The sequence below is a fragment of the Canis lupus genome, chromosome 20 (assembly GCF_003254725.2).
Source record: "Canis lupus dingo isolate Sandy chromosome 20, ASM325472v2, whole genome shotgun sequence".
Taxonomy (NCBI): domain Eukaryota; kingdom Metazoa; phylum Chordata; class Mammalia; order Carnivora; family Canidae; genus Canis; species Canis lupus.
Genome location: NC_064262.1, coordinates 34325301 through 34349658, shown reverse-complemented (window position 1 = coordinate 34349658; position 24358 = coordinate 34325301). Strand labels below are relative to the sequence as shown.

The window sequence follows — 24358 nt, the reverse complement described above, 5'->3', positions numbered from 1 at the left end:
AAAAAGATTTTAATTCCTCTCTAGGAACTGTGAACTCTGAAATGATGAGTGGGTGGAATATCAAAAAAGCAGTATCATTTAGTCACAAAAAGTAACAATTATGTTATTGCTGAGTGTCACAATGCACTTTTTTTCAAATACAGTAAGAATTACTGGTTTCACGTTAATATCAGGCCAAGAAAGAAAATATAAGCAATTTTTACAGAGCATGGAACTCACCGTGATCACATATCAGTCTATGGACACTGATCAACAAACTTAGGGCCAATTTGGTTTAAGGAAGAAGACGTGATTTAATGTTCAGGAAACATCCCAACCTAATTATATTATGCTTTATTTAGGATAAAATTCTAGACTATTATTACTGGATCCCACAGAGGCTCCTGAAGGCTTAACTTTTAAAACTCATCTAGTCATAGTTGCAAACATAACTGAGCTTCCCTAGGTCTTAGGCTATCTGAGGAACGCCCTGGCTTTGGAAGGGTTTACTGTGTGGGATTAACCGCGGTTTTGTGAGCCCAAGTCAAGCACTCCAGAAAGAAGTCAGCTTGGATCTAAAGCATGTAAGAAGGAAAAAATAAAAACAAAAAAATCAGTAACTCAACTTCTTGGGCGTTATCAAATTGTAAAGAGATGGTGACATAGATGAGAAGATGACAGACGACATGCTGTTTTTTGGTGGTAGTATTGGTTTTTTGTTCATAGGGTACTTAATTCTTTATAGCAAAACACATGAGCACAGAATCAGGTCAAATTCAAAGCAATTAGGGTGCTTTGATGTTTCTTTCCAAGGCTTCATTTGCCAGCTTCACTCATTCTTCATGAAGCCCATGCCCCAGGAATGCATCCTTCTTGTCATCCTGTCTCTGTGCACATTGCTAATGACCCATGGGCAGAAGATACGTTTCTTTCTGGACACTATACAACCATTGAGGTTCTGGTCTCCATATATCAATTTGATGTTGCTGCTCTTGTTGTTGATAGACTCAAGTCAAAAAAAAGAGCTGAAGATAGAACAATCCTCCTGACCCTCAGAGAGTCACAAATCAGGATGTAAATCCTAGTTTGGGCTTTTACATCTTCAGGCAAGATGCTAAGAATCCCCGAAATAAGACTATGTTCAAGAGCATGTCATGAAAATTACAAGTGATCAATAATGCATGCAAATTACCTATCATGGAACATCCCCCATGAGAGTAAAGGGATTGCCATCATTATTATCATCAGCCAACAACAGTGTAGTGAGGCCCCACCCATTCCTCAGTTCTATGAGGTGCACATGTAGAAGACAGTAGCTTACGCTTTTGGTCTATCCCGTTTAATTTTGTGAACATATTCCTACCCTCACTAATCCTATAAACTAAGGTTGTTATAAGAATTACATGATTGAAAGCATGTACTTCTTCCAGTACATTATATAGTAGTATTATTATAGCCAACACACAGTAGGTGCTCTACAAAGATTACCTTCTTCCCATTTCTAGCTGCAGCACTTATCGATTACTTTTTTATCTGTCTGTTCAGCTTTTCTTTTTGGGAACTACATCACCCCAATTCCCTGTGGTTTCAGTGGGGTTTCATGGATGACCCTGCTCAGTGGCAAGTACCATGGATTCTTTGGATGCTGATTGATCTGCAGTGACCTCGTTATGCCATCAAGGCCAATCAGAGTTCTTTTAGGAGACTAACATAAATTCCTAGGCCTCTACTTTTCTAAGCTATGTTTCTCCTTTTCTGAGCTTATGAATAATAAGGAAAATATGGGCTTGTGGCTGGTCATGGGCTTCTTTGGTACCATGATTAAGAATCTGCCTGAGTGATTGTGCCCTTATAACATCATTTGAATAGCTAGGTACAGATATCTGAACCATTCACTCCTCCCAGAATACCAAAATACAACAGAAGGGTTTCAGCTACTTGCAATACAAAAGTGATAGCATGAAAGATAACACCACAATACAGCTAGATACAATATTCTACAAATCAACAAAGGGAAGTCAGAAATGGGCAAGACCATGATAGCAGAGTCAACAAATTTCCACAAAGCACAAGAGTCTAATATTGGACCTAGAGATGGATAAGAATAAGATTATCATAGGGAAGATGAAATTCTTTCCAGCCAGAAATAATAACATATGCAAAGTTTAGAGTACTCAGCATGGTGTCCAGCACATAATATTTAATTAATATAAGTTGAAAGAATAAGAAAACAAGTATGAATTATGTATGAAGAGGAATAAGAAGACAGGACTAATTAAAATTTATGGATCACTTTTTGTTGCAGAGGAGCTGGAAAAGAAGGAGGGACTGAATGCTAAGCACTCTTCACAATCAAGATAGTTGGCACTTGGGTATGACAGGAGTTGTTTATAAGCTGGTAAAAAGAAAGCAACAAGGGACATCTGGGTGGCTCAGTGGTTGAGCTGTCCCACATCGGGGCTTCCTGCATGGAGCCTGTTTCTCCCTCTGCCTATGTCCCTGCCTCTCTCTCTCTTTCTCTTTCTCTCTCTCTCTCTCTCTCTGTCTCTCCTGAATAAATAAATAAAATCTTTTTTTTTTTAAGCAAGAAGATGGCCTTTGGGAAGTTAATAATAAAAAACAGAAGCCAAAATGGGAGTTGGGACAGTAGAGAAAATAGATCATCAGCCTAGTGCTGAAAGAATTCTGACCTGGTTAAGAATCAAGTATAGAAAAAACAGCACAGGAATCACCAAAAGGAAGAAGTGAAAAATGATGGAAATCATGAAAAGTCACAAAAAAATAAAATAGTGAAGCTTCAAAAAAGAAAAAGAGTCAGAAAAGGTTTGAGGATACATTAAATCAAACAGAATCAGAGTGATAGTTGAGTCACTCAACAACCAGTACAGCATAGGACAAGAACCAACTAGAACAGACACCATCTAGAGCAAGGGAACCAGGTCTGGGAAGTCTCTGAAAAGTCAGGGGTTAACTCTTTAGTTGCTGGAGTGGGGGAGTATAATCTGGGGATTTGAGATAACCAGAGAAATATATTATAACAACCAGTGTAGTTGCACTTGTGCCTCTTGGCTGATTATCAGCCTTTCACAGAAAGTTGCTTCAATTAATACTGATAGCTTTCTACATTCCCAATGCATGGAAGGTAGCACTTGTTAATCCAAAATCATTTCCACATGCCTGTAACACACATTAATACAGAGGCTCCCCGGTGCCAGTCCGTGGACTAGGTTTATCAGATTCACCTAAGGAGTGAATAAAAAGAACCAATGACTTGGTGTCACCCAAAGACATTCCCTTTCAGGATGGAGGTGACACAAAGATCTGTATTTATTTATTTTATTTATTTTATTTATTTATTTGTAAACTCCTCAGGGGGGTACAAAGCCATATCAAAATATTTCTTTTTTAGACTTCTGTTTTCTTCCTCATTTATGTTGAAGAATAAATATATTTGCATTATACAAATATATAGAATAGTATAGGACAGAAGCAGTATTTCTCCATTCTGGCATTAAAAATGCAGTTAATAACAACAACAGCTAATGTGTATTGATTACTAATGCAAACACTGTGCTAGAAAAAGTCTCAGTTAATCTTTCCTATAACCCTGTGAATTACTTATTTTACTCATTTTATAGGTCAAGAGACTTATAAAAGGTAAATAACTTGCCCAAGATCTTCCCTTTGTTAAAATAACTTTCCAAGTCCACGATGGCTCAACTTCTGCTTGGTTCTCCTTGTCAGCAAACCAATACTTAGATAACTTTTACATCCCTGTAAATGTTCCACTTGACCAGAAATGCAGTGTATCCAATCAGCCTATCTCCACATGCCAAGCCAACTCTGACTTTTAATTTCCTTGTTCCTTCTCACTTCAAACAAATGTGACTATGTGGCCCCAACCAATCAGATATTTTCTATTTTTCTTCTTCCTTGTTCTTTATTCTTTATCCTATAAAAGCTTCCTTCCTCCTATCCCATTTCTCAGTTCTCCAAATGGAAACTGCTTCATGAAGTGCTAGATAATATTTGTTTGTATCACCTACATTGTCTTCTTCAGCCATTTTTTAACACCATTCATACACTGGAATGGTTCCCTCCATATAGAGAAGAGAGGAAGCCACAGCCACACACTGGGATCTTGCTGTCTCCAGGAAAAACCTCAAAAGAACTGGCTTCAGAGAAGGTGTGCCACCTAGATGTGGGCTATTTTGATCCCTTCCTACACACAGCATGACTAGCCTTTAAAGATCATGGAGCAAGGTCAAAATAAAATAGTGAAGAGATTAGGGAGAGAGGATAGGGAGGAAGAAATTTCAGAAAGTGCTTCCAGATAAGAAGATAGCCCCTCAGTGTGTGCTGTGTACAGCCCCACCCTCCCTAAGGCTGGATCAAAGTCATCTTTCACATACATATAAATACAAAGAGAGTTTGAATTCCCAGAGATCCAGTGAAATACTACGTTGCAAAACAGTGATTACATTTCAAGGAGTAATGAAACAACGGGCATCTGACACTTCTATTCTCTTCCAGTGCTCTTTAGGAAAAGATTGGGTGAGGAAGCTCTATTCATTCACTGGCCTCTATCAACCTGAACTTGCCCTTCCCATTTCTTTTAAATCATCCTCACAAACGCCTTCAACAGCCCTGGTTTGGAGCCTCCTTCTTAGGATCTCCAAAACATACCACAAATCTTTCTATGTTCAACCAGTTTGTCTCATGGAAAAAGCAACAGGCGGCAGAGGAATCCAGGCCACCCCAAGTCACCAGCATGGCCTGATGGATGTGGAAACTGGAACGTGCCTTAGGGATGAGGCATGTGAAGGCCCCACTGTCATTATTGAAACTTGAAAGGGGAAGTTCACATGAGGCCTGTGGTTGACTTCTCAACCCTACTGGCGGAGGCGCACGCCAATAAGGAAATTGCAATCCCTAAATAAACAATAGGCTGGGAACCTGAGCACCAACAAGGGAGAATGCAGAGGCTGCTAGCCTGGGCAGGGCTGGCCAAGATGGAGCAAACAAAGCAAAGATTTAAACTTTGCAAGTATGTCATGTCAAGTCAGACTCCCCAGGCAGGACCCTTTGAGATTCCAAATTGCCAGTCACCAAGCCTCAAAACTTGGTAGAATTTTTAAAACAGGGCTCTTGGTCCAATCTCTTCATTTGCCAAATGAGAATAGTGAGAGCCAGAAAAGACAAGTGACTTGCCAAAGACACAACAGCCAGAAAGCCAGGTCCCTAGGTTATTTATTATGCCACAGGCCTACTAGGAGTTGCTATTTTTTTCTCCACTGGTTTCTTCTCTCTTTTTTTTTTTTTTTTGGTTTCTCCTTTCAAAGAAGCTTTTAAAGCCTTTCCACATACCAGCTCTGTGTATGTGTGCATTCTGAGCTAAGAAGCTGCCTGAAGTAAATTTGTTAAATTCCTTCTCTCTCCTTGCTCAAAGGTACCACTATTTTTTTTTAACATGTAAAACTCAACTTCCAGACTGGAAGGGAATGGATAGAGAAGCAAAGAATTCTTTGAGCATTTATTATATACCTGGATTTTCCCATGCCTTACTTCATTTTAATATTTTCTACAACCTTACACAGGCTGGTATCATTGTCCCATTTCACAGATAGGAAAGCTGAAGCCAGAGAAGTAATAAGCAGCAGAGCCAAATTATCAATTTCCACAAATAATCTAACCTTTTCCTCTTTGGAGCCTTCTCTGTTCAGTGAAAGAAAGCCAGGATAGAAGAAACTGTGCAGCTTTAAGTTTTTTTTAAATGAACTTCCTGTTGTTTTTCCTAAGTAATAATTCCTGATCATTCCTGTGTAATGAATGCACATTATTGAAAACATAAAAATTTGGAGGGGGGAGAAAAGGAAAAAGAGGAAAAAATCCATCATAATTGACTCATTCAGAAATAGTGTTAACATTTTGGTATTTTCGCCAATTTCCACATTGATAAATATACCTTCTTTATATATTAAGAACATTAAGTCTCTACTATAAACCTTAGGAATACATCTCCTTTTCTTTTTAGAAATACATCTCATGATTATTTTATAGTTCTATCTTTTCAATTTTTAAGTAATCAAAGTTATTGACCATTTCCTTTGAAATATCTTTATTTTTAAAAAACAGCTTTACTGATATCCAGTACATGTGCCATAAAATTTATCCTTTTAAAGTATACTATTCAGTGGTTTGTACAACCAACACCACTATCTAATTCTACAGTATTTTCACCACCTAAAAGCCCTATACCCATGAGCAGTCACTCCTGCTCCTCTCCCCTATCTCCTAACAACCACTAATCTACCTGCTATTTCTACAGATATATCTATATTGGACATTTCATATAAATAGAATCATGTAATAAGTGGCCTTTTGCACCGACTTCTTTCATTTAACATGATGTTTTCAAGGTTCACCCAGGTTATAGCATGTATCAGTTCCTCATTTCTTTTCATTGCCGAAAAATATTCTATTGTATGGGGATGCCATATTTCATTTATTCGTATAGGATAATGGACATTTAGATTTCTTTTTAGCTTTTTGGCTATTATTAATAATGGTATATGAGCATTTGTGTACAGATTTTTACATATGTTTTCAGTTTCATTCGGTGTATACCTAGGAGGAGAACTGCTGAGTCTTACTACTGTAAGACCCTACATTTAACATCTGGAAAAACTGCCAAATAGCTTTTAAAAATGGACTGAACCATTTTTTATTTCTACCATCAATATGAAGAATATGGCTTTTCCACATCTTCCCCAACACTTGTTAGTTACTATTTATCTTGTTTTATTTTAGCCATGTTAGTGGGGGGTAAGTTGTATCTAATTGAAGGTTTGATTTGCATTTCCTGTTGGGACATCTTCTCATGTCCTTATTGGCCATTTGTTGGTTTTCATTGGAAAAATGCCTACTCAAATCCTTTGCTCAATTTTTGATAAGATTATTTGTCTTTTTACTGGTGAGTTTTTCTTCCTTTATTTTTAAATGAACTTTTTAATTAAAATATAGTATACAAAAGAAAGTCAAATCATAGGTTTTCAGCATAATGAATTATGACAAAGTAAACATACCTGGGAAAAGCAAACCAGATCAATGAATACTACTTGCACTCTAGAAGCTTCCTTTATTCCCACCCAATCTCCATATCCTGTCACTCCAGATTATCCACTATCCAAATATCTAACACTATTCATTACTTCTGCTATTTTTGGAATGTACACATATAAACAGACCATATTGTATGTGTTCTTTTGTGTCTAGATTCTTTCAATGCTGTTTTGAGGATACTGAATTATGTTGTTATATGAAGCAATAGCTTGGTGCTTCTCGTTGCCATATAGCATTTCATAGCATGAATACTTCACTATTTATCCACTCCATTGTTTATAACTATTTCACTTTTTCAAGGTTTTGGTTATTCCACATTAAATTATTTTTTGAATCTTCTACTTAAATTGGGTCTTGTACCACCATTGCTAGATTTGCTTCTAGATATTTTGGGTTTTTTAATGCCATTGTAAATGATATTGTTTCTAAGATTTTATTTTGTAAATGTTTGTTACTGGCATGTAAAAATATGATTACATTTTAAAATACTGACTAGCTATCTGGCTAAGTTTGTCTATTAATCTAATCTTTTATTATATGAATTTATTGAGTTTTTTTTTACACACCAATCATGGTTTCTGTGAATAAAAATGCTTTTATCTCTTTCTTTATACTTCTTATACTTAGCATATCTAGAACATTATGGAATAGAAGTGACAGTAATAGGTGGTTTTGTCTTATTTTTTGTATCATAAGGAAAGCTTTCAACATTTTACCATTAAATATGATGTTGATTGTAGTTTTCTTATAGCTGCTTCTTATTAAGAAAATATTCTCCTAATCTGAGTTTGCAAAAAAGGCATTTTTTTCTTTTTTACATGGATGGATGCTGCATTTATCAAATGCCTTCTCTTCATTTATTGAAATTGCATTTATGTTTCTCCTTTATCCTGTTAATGTAGTAAATAACATTGATTGATATCCAAATATTAGTCCAACCATACATTCTTGGAATAAGCACATGTCATTTAATTTTCACTGGATTCAGTTCGGTAGGAATTTTGCATGAACATTTATGAAAGATTGTAATTTTCCTTTCATGTAATGACTTTGTTGGGGACTAATATCAAGGTTACATTGGTCCCACAAAATAAGATAGGAAGTGCTCCATCTTTCATTCTCTGGAATAGTTTCTGTATGACTGATAATAATTTTTTCTTCAAATGTTTAGTAAATTCACTGAAGAGGCCATCTGGGCCTGCAGGGTTTTTTGTTTGGTTTGGTTTTAGATTTGCAAGTTGCTTTTTTTTTTGTGGTAAGACTTTAAATATAGAATCATTTTAATATATAGAACAACTCAGATATTCTCTTTCTTCCCATGCAGTTTTAACAAAGTTTTTATTTTAAAGAACTTATCTAAAATTTCAACTTTATTACCATAATGCTGTTAAATAAAAACTCTTCATATTTTTAATGTCAATAAGATTGACAGTGATGTCCCCTTTCAATCCTGATATTGGCTATTTACCCCAATAACTCTAGTCAGAATTTGTCATTTTTGTTAATCTCTTCAAAGAATCAGTGTTTGGCTTTGGTATTCCCTTCCAGTATGTTTGATTTCTATTTCATTCATTTCACTTTCTTATTATTTCTTCTCCCACTTTCTTATGGTTTTATTTGATCTTCAATTGTGTTTTGAACTTAAGAAGTCTTCTCTCAACAAAATAAATGACTTGCTCTTCCCCAGATACTCTTCATACTTTCCAACCTCCTTGCCTTTACTCCTATAGTTCCTGCTGTATGTATTATAACCCATCCCTATCCCCTTTATTAAAATCATGCCAACTTTTCAAGGCCCTCCCCAAATGCTACCTCTTCCAGGAATCATTCCCTGAGCTTCTCTCATTTGATATCATTTGAGCCTCTGCAGTCCAATTTGCTGTTCTTAGGTCACTATTTAGATCCTAGCTCATGTACTTCCTTCCATTAGCCCCATTAAAACCGAGTGCTTAATTTTTCTAAAAGGTCTACCATGGTGCTGTGCACAAAATAGCTACTCAGTCAACACAGGTGTTTGTGATTCAACTTCAGGAGTTAAATTCACACCAATTAAACCCATTCACAGCAGGAATTTTTGATTGGCAACTCAAATATTCAAACACATCATAAGAAGAATTTGGGCTAAAAAAAGGAAAGAAGTCTCATCTCTTTTTTTTAAAGTCTTCCTTGCTTCCAAATAACAACTATATATCATCCAGAGCTAACATTTAACTTGACATTTTGCTTTTTCTGGCTATCACTTAAAACCCACATTGTTCCCCCTTATTTAAGGAAAACAGTTAAATGGGACAAAGTTTTTTTCTTAAGTTAAAAGATGAGAAGATGAAATTTCTCAAGAAAAAAAAATAAGCTAAAAGATAATTTCTGGTATCATAAATGGATATTGCAAATCAAAAACACAGGGCTTTGCAAGTTTGAATGAGTTTTGCTCCAATTGTTATAAAGACTTCAGGACAAGACTTAAAACTGGGGGTGGGGGGACTACAAGTATATGTTGGCTATAGAAGTAAAGTATATATCTGGAGCCCTATTTGGAGGGCTGATAACATTTATACATAAAAGGATGACTCTTGTCTCTTAGCACAAAGCAGATAACACCTTCCTCAAAATATCAGAGACCTCTCCAGCTCTCAAGAGCTGCCTCAATTTGTTCTATGATACAAACTCTAGTGCATAATTTCCAAAATAAGTTTTGAAAGAAAAACCAGTTGAACCTATGGGCTGTCTTTAGTAAAAGCAGACTAAAGGAATAGAAAGTTTAGGAACTCTGGAGGAAAAACCTATATGCAGATCTCAGCTGCCAACAACCTAGATGTAGGATCTTAGCAGATTGCTTATCCTCCCTAAAACACAACTTTCTCATCTGTGAAATGGGGCTAATTATGCCTATCCATAGGTTTTTATATGTCAGGTGCCCTATGTCTGGCTTCCCATGTACGGTTAGTGGTATTTGGGCTGTAGATTGTCACAAATGCAGCAAGGTGGTATTTTTTATTATTATTGCTCTTACTCTTTTTAAAGCCACAGAGTGGGGCATAGTTTTAAGGCCTAAAAGCTATCATAATGGCTTGGCTAAAACAACTAGGCTTGAAACAAATTTTCTTTTTTTTTTTTTTAAAGATTTTATTTATTTATTCATGATAGTCACAGAGGAGAGAGAGAGAGAGGCAGAGACACAGGCAGAGGGAGAAGCAGGCTCCATGCACCAGGAGCCCGACGTGGGATTCGATTCCGGGTCTCCAGGATCGCGCCCTGGGCCAAAGGCAGGCGCCAAACCACTGCGCCACCCAGGGATCCCCTGAAACAAATTTTCTAATAACACCTCATCCTGAGAGAAGAAATCATCCTAAGTAGAGTGCAGTGTTTAGACTCAAACAAGTAAGAGTTCAAAAGATGACAGAAATAAACATAGGAAGGCCCTAGAGCCAAAGAAAACATTTCAGCCACCAAGTGGTGTTCCTGACTAGATCCCAGTACTCAAATTAAGTTCAAACTGGGAATTGGGATGCATTCAATGGCCTAAGTTTGAACTTGAAATACTTCCTTTCCTAGATGTTTAACCTTGGGAAAAATTGCCACTATAGCTCTTACCTTCTCCATGTTCCAGTGCATCCCTTCCACCTAGTGGAACTGAATTGGCTGGATTTGACCAAATATCAGCATATCTTTTAAGAGAAACTTAACACAATTGCAGCTCAGCTCCATCTCATGCAAAAGAACAGCAGTCATCTACCTGAGCACAAAGACAAGGCTTGGTCTTTAGTTTTAATAATAAAAGATAAACCTCACCACTGGAAGTTTAGCACCTGAATGCAAAGTCATATTCTTTGATCAACAGCACCTCCACATCAGCAACTTAGTCAAGCTCAATGTTGAATTGCTCACTGCTCATTTCCCATAGAAAAGCCTGGTGGAGACAAATATTACTCAAGAAGAACCACTCATGACTCTTAAGTGACTAGCTACTAGCTTGTCATGTGACAGGAAAGCTAAACATCCCACACCTCTCACTTTAGTTACCACAGAAATACTGTTATCTAGTGACATTATGCCCATAGCTTCTTAATCCACTTCAAATAACAAGTTCACCAGATCAAATACATTTTCTGCAACTTTTACTAAGTCTCTTATGGCACTCATTTAGGTCCCATTTGATAAATTCTGTTGAAGTTACTGCTAGCATAAAGTTTGTTTCTTTTGATGAATGAGTGCCCTTTAATTTATTAAGCAAATGAGAACTAGGAAACCTTGTGCATTTCTTTTTTAGTCTGGACTGTTAAGTTTAGAATGAAGTTTATATTCCATCACATTATTTTTATTCTGGGGTTGATTTCTTTTTTGCATTTTCTTAAAACACAACTTTCTTCCTAACCCTTCTTTTTGTGATTATTAGAGCTGTTATAGCCATATTGCTCAGATGGGCAGACAAGGACTGTCTGAAAATAAGAGTTTACATGAAGGAAGCTAAACTATAGAATGAAATGAGAGGAAATGGATCATTAACATCTTTTGAACCCCTGGATTAAGCTGTACCTGAAGCAAAACCCCATTTTTCTCCTGTTGAGTGATCCGATAAATTTCCTTTTGGCTTTAGCCATTTTGAATTAGATTTTCATTCACTTGGAAGATTTAACAAAGAAAACAATTTTAAGATTATCTGACGAGTACTGTCATTACTGTAATTCATTTTTCTTAAAAAGAAACAGGGGACACCTGGGTGGCTCAGTGGTTGAATGTCTGCCTTGGGCTCAAGTCGTGATCCCAGGGTCCTGGGATGGAGTCCCCGCATTGGGCTCCCCTCAAGGAGCCTGCTTCTCCCTCTGCCTATGTCTCTGCCTCTCTCTCTGTGTCACTCACTCACTCACTCACTCATGAATGAATGAATAAATAAATAAATCTTTTTAAGAAAGAAGAGAGAAGGAAGGAAGGAAGGAAGGAAGGAAGGAAGGAAGGAAGGAGAAGGAGAAGGAGAAGGAGAAGGAGAAGGAGAAGGAGAAGGAGAAGGAAGGAAGGAAGGAAGGAAGGAAGGAAGGAAGGAAGGAAGGAGAAGGAAAGAAGAAGGAAAGGAAGGAGAAAAGAAAGAAAGAAAAGAAAGAAGAAAGAAAGAAAAGAAAGAAAGAAAGAAAGAAGAAAAGAAAGAAAGAAAGAAAGAAAGAAGAAAGAAAGAAAGAAAGAAAGAAAGAAAGAAAGAAACGATACAGTTTTATGAATGAATCTAAGAGTGAAATTTTTGGACATCATCTTTATGTCATGTCAAATTTATAGTAAATGTAGGTTAAAACATTCCTTTAAAGGAAGTAGCATTAAAGAAAAAAAGAGGGAAAAATCTTTTTAACTACCATTTTTATTGACAGCACTCCATGAGAGCAGAAAAGAGGAGCTTAGTAAAGAATCTTTAGACATAAAAGCAAGAAAAGGAGGAGCATTCATTACACCATCTACAAGAAAACTAATTTCTGTGAGAAATATACACAATGTTCTAGTGCAAACCTGTAACATACCTGCCAGAGCAAATCAGGATCAAAATTAAAACTTGGAGCTTCCTGCAAGAAGATAAATCACAAATAACTTCATTCACTTTGCTTCCTTTCATTTTCATTCAGATGACCCTAACCCCCTGGCTCAAGTGGCTGCAGTAGATGTGATGGCTGCAAGAGAATTACTCCCTCTTTGATGCTGGCAGATGGCCCTCCCCAGTGCCTGCCCATGGAGATATATTTTCAGAAGTTCTACAAGCCCAGAGGTGCACGTAGAGATCTAATGAAACTACCAGACCAAGTTTCTAAAACAGCTTGAATTAGGGCAAGATTTCACAGATTTTCATAATAAACAACTTTCTCAAGTTGATACAAAGGTGTGGGGAAGATGAGGGGTCAGAAGTTCACCCTCAGTTTCTCTCAGAAGCAAGGGAATAGTAGAGGCAATTTATAAGCCCTTAATTCATGTCATCTCCCTGAAACTATAGGTCAAATTTTCCCTAGGAAAGTTCCTTTTAACTTCAGATTTTGCCAAGGCACCAGATAAGACCAATATTTACCCAAAGGTGCTTAAGTTAAAACACAACAGTGTCTTAAGTTCTACCCACCAGGTTTAAGGGTCAGCTGTATTTGATAGTCAACCCTAAGGCTTGTGGAATATGGATTTTAAATATTCCCTCCAAATTCACAGGGATGTAATGTACAAAACTGGATGAGATCACAGCTTCTGTCACAAGCTACACACAGCTGAAAAGATGACCCTCTACCATCTGCCTCCATAACTCAATTTTACATGGTGAATATAGATGCTAATGGGACCCAGACTTCACTGACAAAACAGAAGGCAGTGGTTTGTAAATTAATACACACCCAAAAAACAGAAAAACTCCAGGCTCAATTCCCTGACAACTATATTGACCATTATTTGTCCTAAAAATGTGTTCTATAAATCATCATCATTGGCATGCATAAAATACCAGACTCAATTTATTGATAATATATGGATATGAGTTTGCTCTAAAAATCATATTTTATGGCCTCTCATATAGCTAGCCTAAATGAGTATATTTATTAACTTTTTTGTTTTCTACTAAAACATATAATACTAGAAACAGTCATAATTAAACAGATTTTTTTTACTTCTAAAGGTCACCCAAAGGTATTAATTGTCTTTGAATAGAGACCTTTACATGGAAAATGCCCTCTGCATTGGAAGAGATGTCATTCCTGGTTTCTCCGAAGATTCCTGGAACTCACTCTTTCCCTTCTTAAAAAAGAAAAGATAGTTTGGAAATAGATTTTATGTGCATCCTCTTTCCCATTAGTAACTGTGCCAGAGATTGGGGTGGTAGGCATGGAGGTGGGAGTGACTCTTTGCAAAAAAGTAAAATAAAGTCTTTAAAATCTTTTCTTTAAAAAAAAAAGGGTGGGGGGGATAAAGCCCTAACCAAGTTTCAAGTTTGGTTCCAATGTTAAGTGAGAAAGAAATCTCAGTTATGAAATACTCCCCCACAAGTGTAAAATGTTAAGTTTCTTTTCAAAACAAGTTCAAATTACATAAATTTAAAATGAATTGAGGAGCCAAAATTAGCAAGGATTATTCAATCTTATTGGCATTTGGTTCCTTTGATGATATTTTTCAAACCAATGTACTGCAAATACATTATGAGTGCCTCAACTCATGTAACCTCATTTGAGGGCACAGAGTTTTAAAAGCAAATGCTCTACATTATTTCCACAAAAATTCACTTGGATAAAGACATTGTCATTGACCAAAAAAAAAAAAAAAAAAAAAAAGTCAGAATTGTACATGCCAAAAATTCAATAGCTGGTGTTTAGTTTCTTTTTCACCAGGACTTAGGAATTTTTTGGCAGATAGTTCAAAATCATGTGCTATAAAAAAGAAAAATCATTATCCTATCCTATCAACAAGCTGCAGAATTCTCTTGTAGGCTAATGGTGATAAGCAAACTCTCAAGTGTTAAACTCTGGAATTACCAAATTGCAAACATCATTGTTAGGAATTTTTTTTCGTCATGAAACAATTTAAATCAAGAATTATTTACTCTTATAATAGTGAAAGGGAATATAAGGGAAGGGAGAAGAAATGTGTGGGAAATATCAGAAAGGGAGACAGAACGTAAAGACTGCTAACTCTGGGAAACGAAATAGGGGTGGTAGAAGGGGAGGAGGGCGGGGGGTAGGAGTGAATGGGTGACGGGCACTGGGGGTTATTCTGTATGTTAGTAAATTGAACACCAATAAAAAATAAATTAAAAAAAAAGAATTATTTACTCTTAAGATAATCACTATTTGCTTCCCTCTAGCAAACACTGAAAGTTAAAAACTTTTTTTATTTACATTTCTAGATACTGACAAAGCAATTTGTTTCATTTAAATCTATTTCTTAATCATACATCATGGCTTAACCACTATCATTTGTTTCATTATTCTTTAAATACCCTAAATCTCTCTAGGAGGATTTTCAATTCTTTTAAATAGCATATATCTATACTTCCACAGCTAATTATCTTATGAATATTTAATAAGTTATTATTACTTCCAGACTTGATTAGGAGAAAATACTGGAGTCCTGGGAAAGTATTATTCTTTGAAAAGTACATTTTGCTGATAGCAAATTTTAATTATTTAACTACTTCGTTGCATATAAGACAACTTCTCTTTGCCAAATCTTAGTTTTTTAAAGTGTCTTTTCATTGTAATGCGAACAAAAAGAGAAAAAAATTATTCTAGCTTTAGAAATTTCCTTTGAAAGCACACACAAAACCTCCCCTAGGGTTGAAAGAATTGGCCATGCTCTGGAAATGAACCCAGCTCCTTTCAGCCAAGGGATACTTGAGCCCTTTATTCTTTTGCCCAGAATAGGCATCCTAATTAAAGAGCCAATAAATTAAATGTACCCAAGAAGGCAAAAAGATTCAGAAGAAAAGCACCCACCAGGGTACCTAGAGAAAAACACAAGGTTTTTTCGAGTGTTTATGTTAGGCACCATCAAGTTAGAACAAACTCCAGAGGCAAAACTGTTTTTGACAAATGTGAACAGCTCCTACCTTCATTTCAATGACAGTCTGGAGAGCCTTCGTCTTGGCTGGCTCCGGCTGAAGTTGGCTTCTTCGGTGCAATTCCTGGGGAGGAACACGATAGAAATAAGCCTGACGGTTCATCCTTCCGTTACACCATGACCTTTACGCAGGTAGCACACAGCCCACTGGATGCAGGTTCACTGTGCACAGACATAAACAAGCCACAGGTGATTCTTCCCCCACCCTCTTTAGCATCCCTCCTGCCTGGAGCCTCCGTTCCAGTGAAAAGCTCCTGGCACATGCGCTATTTCTGAAACTTCCATCAATAATTAATGTCAACTGTGACAAAGCCAGCAAGTAATCATAGTCCAAATACTGTTCAACACTGGGGCTGTTGCCCAGTCATCAAATCATAATTTACTAAATTACATTACTCTGTGCTCCCAATACAAACACAGCATGGAAACAGAGGAAAGAAAATGACTTAACGTGGTTGCAAATCCACTGCACGCATGGCATTTTGCTACTGAGGTAGGTTTGAAATGAGCAATTCAAGACCTTTTCAGTACCACTGTGTCACTTTAGGAAGTGAATTGATGTGATGAAACCCTGTGAACATATCTTGCTTCCTAATTTACAGTTTCACTCCTTATTCAAAATCACATCTGTGTGTGATATGTTTATGCACTCATGATGCCAAGAAATTAAAATTGGCATTAATATCAACACTGTTAGCAAGGAGACAAAAATGGTTAAAGCCAGATGCAGACCCAAGAACTCCTAGGATATGACAAATATAACTTTAGGTAAAACACAACATAATTACAATTTTAAGCTGGAAGGTTCACTTTTTGCATGCCTCTTCTCAAAAGAACAGTTCTGTCAAGGCTTTGAAAGTTCCCTTGGCAGAAGAAGAGATAAAGATAAGATTTCTTACTTTGTACTTTGATTTTCTTAATAATAATTAGCAGTTTTATGAAAGTTTTATGAAAGTAGCCAATGAGAGGAATAAACAAAAGTGCTCACATATGTCCACACTGCTGATACAAGTCACCTATGGAATAATTCTATAATACTTATTTGCTTGCAGAAAAATTATTTAAATTCAACATGAAGTAGTTTTAGGCCTTCATATTTCACTGGGCTACAAACATTAAAAACAAAACAAAACAAAACAAAAAAACCGAAAAGCCACCTTAGGCTTTAGGGAAGAGAACCAACATGACTTCTCGCTCTTCTCAAGTTAAGGCATCAAAATTAACTTTCATTCCACCACTGCCATCTACTATCACCACCACTTCATAAAAACAGAACACATTAATGCAAATAGTGCCAGAAAAACAGAATCCCACAATATAAGATCATTCTTTCCAGAATAATAAAACAATCTTTTGCCCATATTCTATTATATTGTTCTTATTTGCCAGCAGCCCAGGAAGATTTGGTCATGGATTGCTGTGCACATGTCAAGGGACCAGTACTGGAGAATCACCACTTCAGCTCTGGAATATAGTATATTTTCTTCCCAAAGTCATCATTGGAACAAACCAGCAAACCTGTGCAACACTACTTCTCAACCTCCAAGTTGAGAAGAATTTGAATTAGTGCTTCCTAATCATTCAAAGTAGTCTCACATCATTTAAAACATTTCTTTTTCCTAACATATCCTTAGAAGAGATGGAGTCAAGTATTTCCAAATCCGTATTATGAATAGACAGAAAAAGATCTTCTGTCCTTTTAGAGGCAGTGGACTAAAATAATCCAGCAACACTGGTCATTTTTTAGGCTCTGTGGAAATGGCAGAGATTTTCTGAGGAATGACCTTAAAAGCAGCTTCCATTTATTAGCATCTACAATGTCCCTGGCACTGCATGTGTCTTTCAAGCCTCAACACTACCATATGAAGAATCTGACCTGTGTTGTGAGTCCACTGTATAGTATTTCTATCATATGGACAAAATAAATGTAATAACCTCAATAACATAAATAGTAAAATGTAACCACAAAATTAGGAAATTATGAGTTTTAATACAATGCCTTTAATTGTGAGTTTGTACATTTGAACATTAACTGTTAGACAAGTTTCCAATTTTGATTTTCATGGACCAGTACAATCCAGTTCCAGCATACCACTGAGTCAATCACATAAAGACTTCAACCTCCAAAGAAAGCTACCTAGCCTTCAATGTACTTCCAAGATTGTTGGAGTTCACTGGACCAATAAAATTTCATAGATGAAAAAATTGAAGTAAGTCACTTGTCAGAGTTGCTCCATAGTAGGTGGTAGAATAAATAACGTTTATTTCACACGTCACCAACTCTGATACCATGTGGCATCAAAAGCATCTTAGTGAAAAGAGCTAAGAATTGAATTCATAGTAATTTCAAACCACAGCCAAACCAAGTTCCATAATAAAAATCTTAAGACAATTTGAGGAGAGAGGAGAAGCTTGCATAAAACAGTAAAAATAATTAAGAAGCAACTAAGTAACACAAATAGAAAATAAAAACCATAGGGTAAAGGCATGTGCTATTATAATTTCTGCCAAGCACAAAAACATTTTTAAGGGCAAACAGGCAATAACAAAGCTAAATTTGTAACAATAGTTTTGCAAACATGAAAAGAGTTTTCTTTGCTATAATTATACAAAGTTTCATATAATGTAAACCAGCTCAAAATCCAGTTTGCGCCCTTACACTCCTCGTCACTCCTTAAAAAGTAAAATAAAATAAAATCTCCAATTACCTGAAAACTAGAATATTCCTATCTTAACTACACTACATTTCAATCAATCCTGACTTAACAGGGTAGCCCTGGTGGCACAGCGGTTTAGCGCTGCCTGCAGCCCGGGGTGTGATCCTGGAGACCCGGGATCGAGTCCCACATCGGGCTTCCTGCATGGAGCCTGCTTCCCCCTCTGCCTGTGTCTCTGCCTCTCTCTCGCTCTCTCTGAATGAATGAATAAATAAATCTTTAAAAAAAAAAATCCTGACTTAACAGTTACTGAGAATCACCTTAATTCCTAAGGTGTCAGGTAAATGAAGATTGTAATCCACGTGTGGATATCATGGGCTGTCTCAAAGTTCCATCTCAGGCACTTCATCCATCTCTAAGATTTTGGATCCTTAAAATGCTCACTCTGATTGTGGCAGAAAAGAGCAGCTGCTTTTTCCCTGTCTGCTGGCTAGAAGTAAAGAACTCCAAGACCCAAGAAGATGGTAGAATCCCCCGAGTTACAAGGAGCCTGGATTCCTGAAATGCCATAGAAAAAAACCACTGAACACCCACATGGGATGATGGTGTGTGTGAAAAATCTTTGTTAAGTTGGCCTCTGCACTTTCAGATTTTCTCTGAAAAGATCCCACTCCTCTCTGCCTTATCTACTGCAATGACTATAAGGAAAAATAATACCTAATTAGCCCTGTGTTGTTTGTAGCTTTTGAATCACAAAAGTGGTTTTAATGTGTGAAGAGATATAACTAGCAAGAATTAACTAATTCTGGTAGTTTTTAAAGGACAGTATTAAATCATGTACAGTGGACTTATGCTTTTCTGGGACACTGATCTCTATAAGAATTAGATGAAAGGTGTGGATTCTCTCCAGAAATGGGTACAAAAGCACATACAAACAAAATGGTGTGCACTATTTCAGCTGGTTCACAGGACCTGGTCCAGCACCCAGAAGATTCATCTTTTAACCAGGCTATAGGCTAAAAATCATTTGCTGAGAAGAAAGAACATTGTATGGAGAGTCAGGAGGCTATAGTCCCAGCCTGAGACCTTGGGCACACGTCTTACTCATTCTAAACTACAGAATGAGGAGCTTTATGAGTGAGTTTCTTTGAACATCCAGATTTTTAATAGGTAGCTGACTCTGAAATGTTGATCACTGGCTGGTATTTCTAGTTATACCAATTCTCAGCTTTAAAAACATAATAGAAATAAAAGAAGAAAATTAGCCCATCAAAAATTTTAATATCTCACTATGACACTGTCACCGGGATATATATTTTCCTATAATTTCAAGATAAGGTTGGCCTTAGCTGGTCTATCTGGAGAATTAATAAGAATCTAGAGTCTAGTGAGTTAATGTTGATGGACACTTGCTTCCAAGATGATCCTGGCAAAATAATGTTTGTACACACCATCTACTCTCTTCAGGAGAAAAAAAAAAAAAAAACCTTAAAAGTTAACTTTCTGTCTAAAGGTAATTCATTATTTTAATCTGACCTTTCCCCTTTACTGTTCTGGTAATCTACTGCTATGGAACAAACCACCCCAAATTTAGTGGTGTCAGACTACCACCATTTGACTATGTTCATAAATTCTAGATCGGGAATTTACAAAGGATAGACTGGGGAAATCTTGCTTCTAAACCATGATATTGGGAGATAGAACAGCTGGGACTGATGGATCCACTTCCAAGAAAGCTTCTTCACTCATATATCTGTTATGTTGGCCAGAAGAAGACTTGAAGGCTGGGATTAGCTAGAATTGTCACCTATATATGATGACACCTATATATGGCCTTTCCATGTGGTTTAGGCTTCTTCACAGCATGGTAGCCTTGGGGTGTTAACCTCTTACACTTAGGTGTAAAGAATCCAAGAGCAAGTGCTTCAGCAAATAAGCCAAAGGCTGCATTTCCAGGAGTCGATAGAGCATGGCAGAGGGCAGGGGCTGCACGATGAGATGCTAACCAGGAATCCTGTGATCTGCACCCCACCGCTTATCAAATCAACACGGAAGCCATGGGCGCCTATGACGACATGAATCAAGTTCTATTTCAGGAGTTCTCGTTCCTTGCTAATTACCCAATAAATGTATCTGCTTGCTTAAAAAAAAAAAAAAGGTTCCAAAGACCTTGGAAGTCCCATAGCATAATCTCTGCCATGCTCTGTTGTTTGAAGCAGTTACAAGCCTGCTCAGATTCCAGGGATGAGTGCCAAAGAATCTGAAGCCATATTTTTAAATTACCACTCTTGAGGAACAAAAGCAGTTGAAGAACTGACAGGAAAGTAACACTATGATATCAAACATCAACTTTCATTGGACTTAAAATGTGGCAGATTCATATATTCAAATAATAATTTGTTGTAAGACATATAGGAAATACAATAGTACACCTAGCAGACAAATTTCCCAGCCCTTATGGGTTTTTCAATTTCAAATTCCAATGAGAAAGAGGTACAATAATTTAAAGAGGAGACCAAACCAGTTTGTTGTAAGAGCTTTAAAGGAATATAAGAAAGAAAGGTAGAACAGGACACATTGTGTGAGAGGATCAATTGCAACTTTAAATACAGTGATCAGGGAAAGCTTCCTGCAAAGGTAACTTATGAGCAAAAATCTCTACAGGAAATCAAGGAACCAGTTGTACAGATATTCTAAGCAGGGAGAATAACAAATGTTTAAGTACCAAGCTAGTGCTAGATAAGAGATGGGGAAAATAGCAGGTTAGAGAAGTACAAGGGTGAAGCATGATGACACATTGTGTTCAAATTTGGAATCATTTTCTGGACACTGGTTTTACTCTGAGAAAAATGGGGAGCCACTGGAAGGTTCTGAGCAAAGATAAGCTATGATAATAATACACATCCTTAGAGATTTGCTTTGCCTGCTGGACTGCAATATGGTTGGGGTTGAGGAGGAATGTAAGGACAGAATCATAGAAACTAGTAATAAGCAACTGGAATAATGCCAGCAAGGGAATGACAGAGCCTGGGACTAAGGTGACAGAGCAGAGGTAATGAGAAGGAACTAAGTATGGATATGTTCTGAAGGTGAGGCTGACTTGACTTTCTGATAGATTGCCTGGAGACGACAGAAAGAGCCAAGTAAAAGTCGGTTTCATGGCTTTCAGCCTGGACAACAAGAAGAATACAGGTGGAAAACTAACATAGGGAAGACTGGGGAGGGAAGTGAGAGTTATGGGAACCAAGAGTTTGGTTTTGCATAAGACATTTAAGAGGAGATGCTGAGTTGGCAGGTGGATAGATGAGTTGGATTTGAGGGGGGAAGTAAGAGCTACAAATAAAAATTTGGGATCAGCCAATAGAGATCGTGCTTAAAGCTGTAAGCCTAGATGAGATCAACTTGGAATTGCACATAGAAAGAAGAGGAGAAAAAAGAGGACTAAGCCAGGGGTGACCCAACATTAAGGGGTCTGAGAAGAAAGGAGAGAGAAGCAAAGAAAACAGAAAGAATAACCAGTGAAGTAGGAAGAGAACCAAGAGTATAGCATCCCAAAAATCAGGTAAAGAAATGAGTTCAGGATGCAGGAGTGACCACTGTATCAATTGCTACTGAGAAGTTAATAGGATGAGGCCAGAGGATGGACCACAGGACTTCATAGCATGCAGGCCATTAGTAACATTGACTGGAGCAGTTTTAGTGGAGAGTATGAATAAAATTTGACTGGAATGTGCTGTGGGAGAATGGAAGTAGGAAAGAGCCTGATGATTTTGCACGGGGTATTATTTAACTGATAATTTCTTTCATCAAAACCGTGATTTTGATTTGTATACTCATGTTTACAGAAGCATTATCACAATAGCCAAAACATGGAAGCAACTGACGTATCCATCAACAGATGAAAGATAAACAAAAAGTGATATATACTTAATAGTGGAACATTACTCAACCTTAAAAAGAGACAAAATTCCAACATGTGCTACAATAATGGATGAACCTTCAGAACTTTGTTTAATGAAATACAGCACCAAAAAGACAAATACTGAATGATCTCACTTATATAAGGTATCCAAATAGTCACATTCACAGAAACAGAAAGTAGAATGCTGATTGCCAGGGACAGAGCATAGAGAATGCAGAGCTGTTATTTAATGGATACAGTTTCGCTTTTCCAAGATGAAGAAGATCCAGAGATTGCTTGCATAATAATGTGAACATACTTAACACTACTGAACTGTACCCTTAAAAGTGGTTAAGATAATAAAGCTTATGTTGTATTTTATCACAATTTTAAAAATTTGCAAGCCACAAACAGAACTTGTTGGAGTCCCACAACCTTCCCCATCTCCATTCTTCTAGAAAGAAACCATTATCTTAAAGTCAGTATCTTTCTCATGCATGTTTTTGGGCTTTGAAGCTTTTATTACATATGTATATCCTTGTAAATAGTATAAGTTTAACAACAGAGAACATTCTTCTTTAATTTACATAAATGCCAGCTGTCTGCCCTACACAAAGCTTTGCATTTTGGTTTTTACCTCAACAATACTTATGCTTTTAGAATTTATCTATGTAAAATTTCCAGTCTTTTTATTCACTACTATGTTGCAATAAACTCAATACATGAGGAAAAAAAACAAATCTGTTTTAGGTATCTTTACATCCTTAACTGCATAACAGCTCTCTTCTTCCTGAAGCATTCAGTTTCTTCTGCCTGAAATAATCCCCTATCCTTTTTGTTCTCTTTTTGCCTACAAGGATCAGCAAATTATAGCCCACAAGCCAAATGCAGCCCATCATCTGTTTTGGTAAATAAAGTTTTATTGAAACACTGTTATATCATTAATTTACATATTGTCTATTGTTGTTTTCATGCTACAGTGACAGAGTTCAGTAATTGTAACAGACCATATGGCCTTGCAAAGCTGGAAATATTTACTATCTGGCCTTTTACAGAAAAAGTTTGTCAATCCTAGTCTAGAATATCTTCAATATTCATCCTAGCCAATATCAATTCCTCATGTGGCTGTTTCAAATATGTACACAAATTCTTTGACATTCTATTTATAAGATGAAACCTAAATATCTTCCCCTTGATTCTCGACTGAGCTTAGTAATTCAGTCCAACAAACAGAGTATGGTAGAAGTGACATTTGGGACTTCTGAGGCTTGATCGTAATCATATTACGATCATAATGACATTATGGCTTCTTTCTTGCTCACATTTGTGGATCACCTGTTCTGGGAGAAGCCAGATAACACTATCATGAAGATACTTCAGGCTACCCAAGGTGGCATGAAACTGAGGACTTCTGCCAAAAGCCATGTGAATCAGCCATAGCAGAAGTGGATCATCCAGCCCCTATGAAGTCTCCAGATGCCTGAAGCCCTGTCCAACAGCTTGATGGCAACCCTCTGAGGGATTCTGGGCCAGACCATCCAGCTAAGTGACTTCCACATTCCTGACCCACAGAATCTGTGAGATACTAAGTGTTCATTGTTTTAAGTTGCTGTTTGGGGCTATGTGTTATGAAGCCATAGATTACAAACACATCTCACAAAGGACATTAGTCGGCCCTCCAGACTAATCCCCCACCCTTATATACACTTTCATAGCATTATGTACCTTGCCTTCATATCACTGGAAATGGCTGCAATTTTACACTAACCTATAAAATCAATGGATTCATATTTATGTTCACCATTGGGTGGGTGCTATACTCCATGAGCACAGGGACTCTGTATGTCCATTATATTCCTAGTAACTAACATAGTGCCTGAATAAGTGCTTAATAAATAAATACTGACTGATCGAAGGAAACAGTACAAATGACATTGTAGTTCTAAGCCTGGAAATTCTATAATATCTTTGGACCCAAAGGAATCTGATGTGAAGGATGGCAATAGCTACTAGTTATTTATACATGTACTAAGTACTTTGTAAATGTTAACTTGTTTAATCATCACAATAACCTCCTTAGATAGATACTATCATTATCATTTTTCACTCAAAGATGTGGAAGCATAAAGAAGTTAGTGAC

At 36.9% G+C, this 24358-nt stretch overlaps 1 protein-coding gene across 19 annotated transcripts in view; it reads right to left on the bottom strand.

Moving 5' to 3' along the window:
- ERC2 (ELKS/RAB6-interacting/CAST family member 2) overlaps positions 1-24358 on the bottom strand; it is a 904872-nt gene that overhangs the window by 618484 nt on the left and 262030 nt on the right. For 13 of the 19 annotated variants that reach the window (XR_007404126.1, XR_007404127.1, XM_049097733.1 and 10 more), the window contains 2 exons: positions 15650-15724; positions 12603-12644 (listed from right to left, as the gene is read on the bottom strand). Coding sequence is in view for 17 of the 19 variants with exons in the window: in XM_049097733.1 (XP_048953690.1) it covers positions 12603-12644; positions 15650-15724 (117 nt within the window). In the remaining 2 variants the exon portion in view is untranslated. The remainder of the gene's footprint in view (positions 1-12602; positions 12645-15649; positions 15725-24358) is intronic. The other 6 variants (XM_049097737.1, XM_035702643.2, XM_049097744.1 and 3 more) reach the window with 1 other exon arrangement.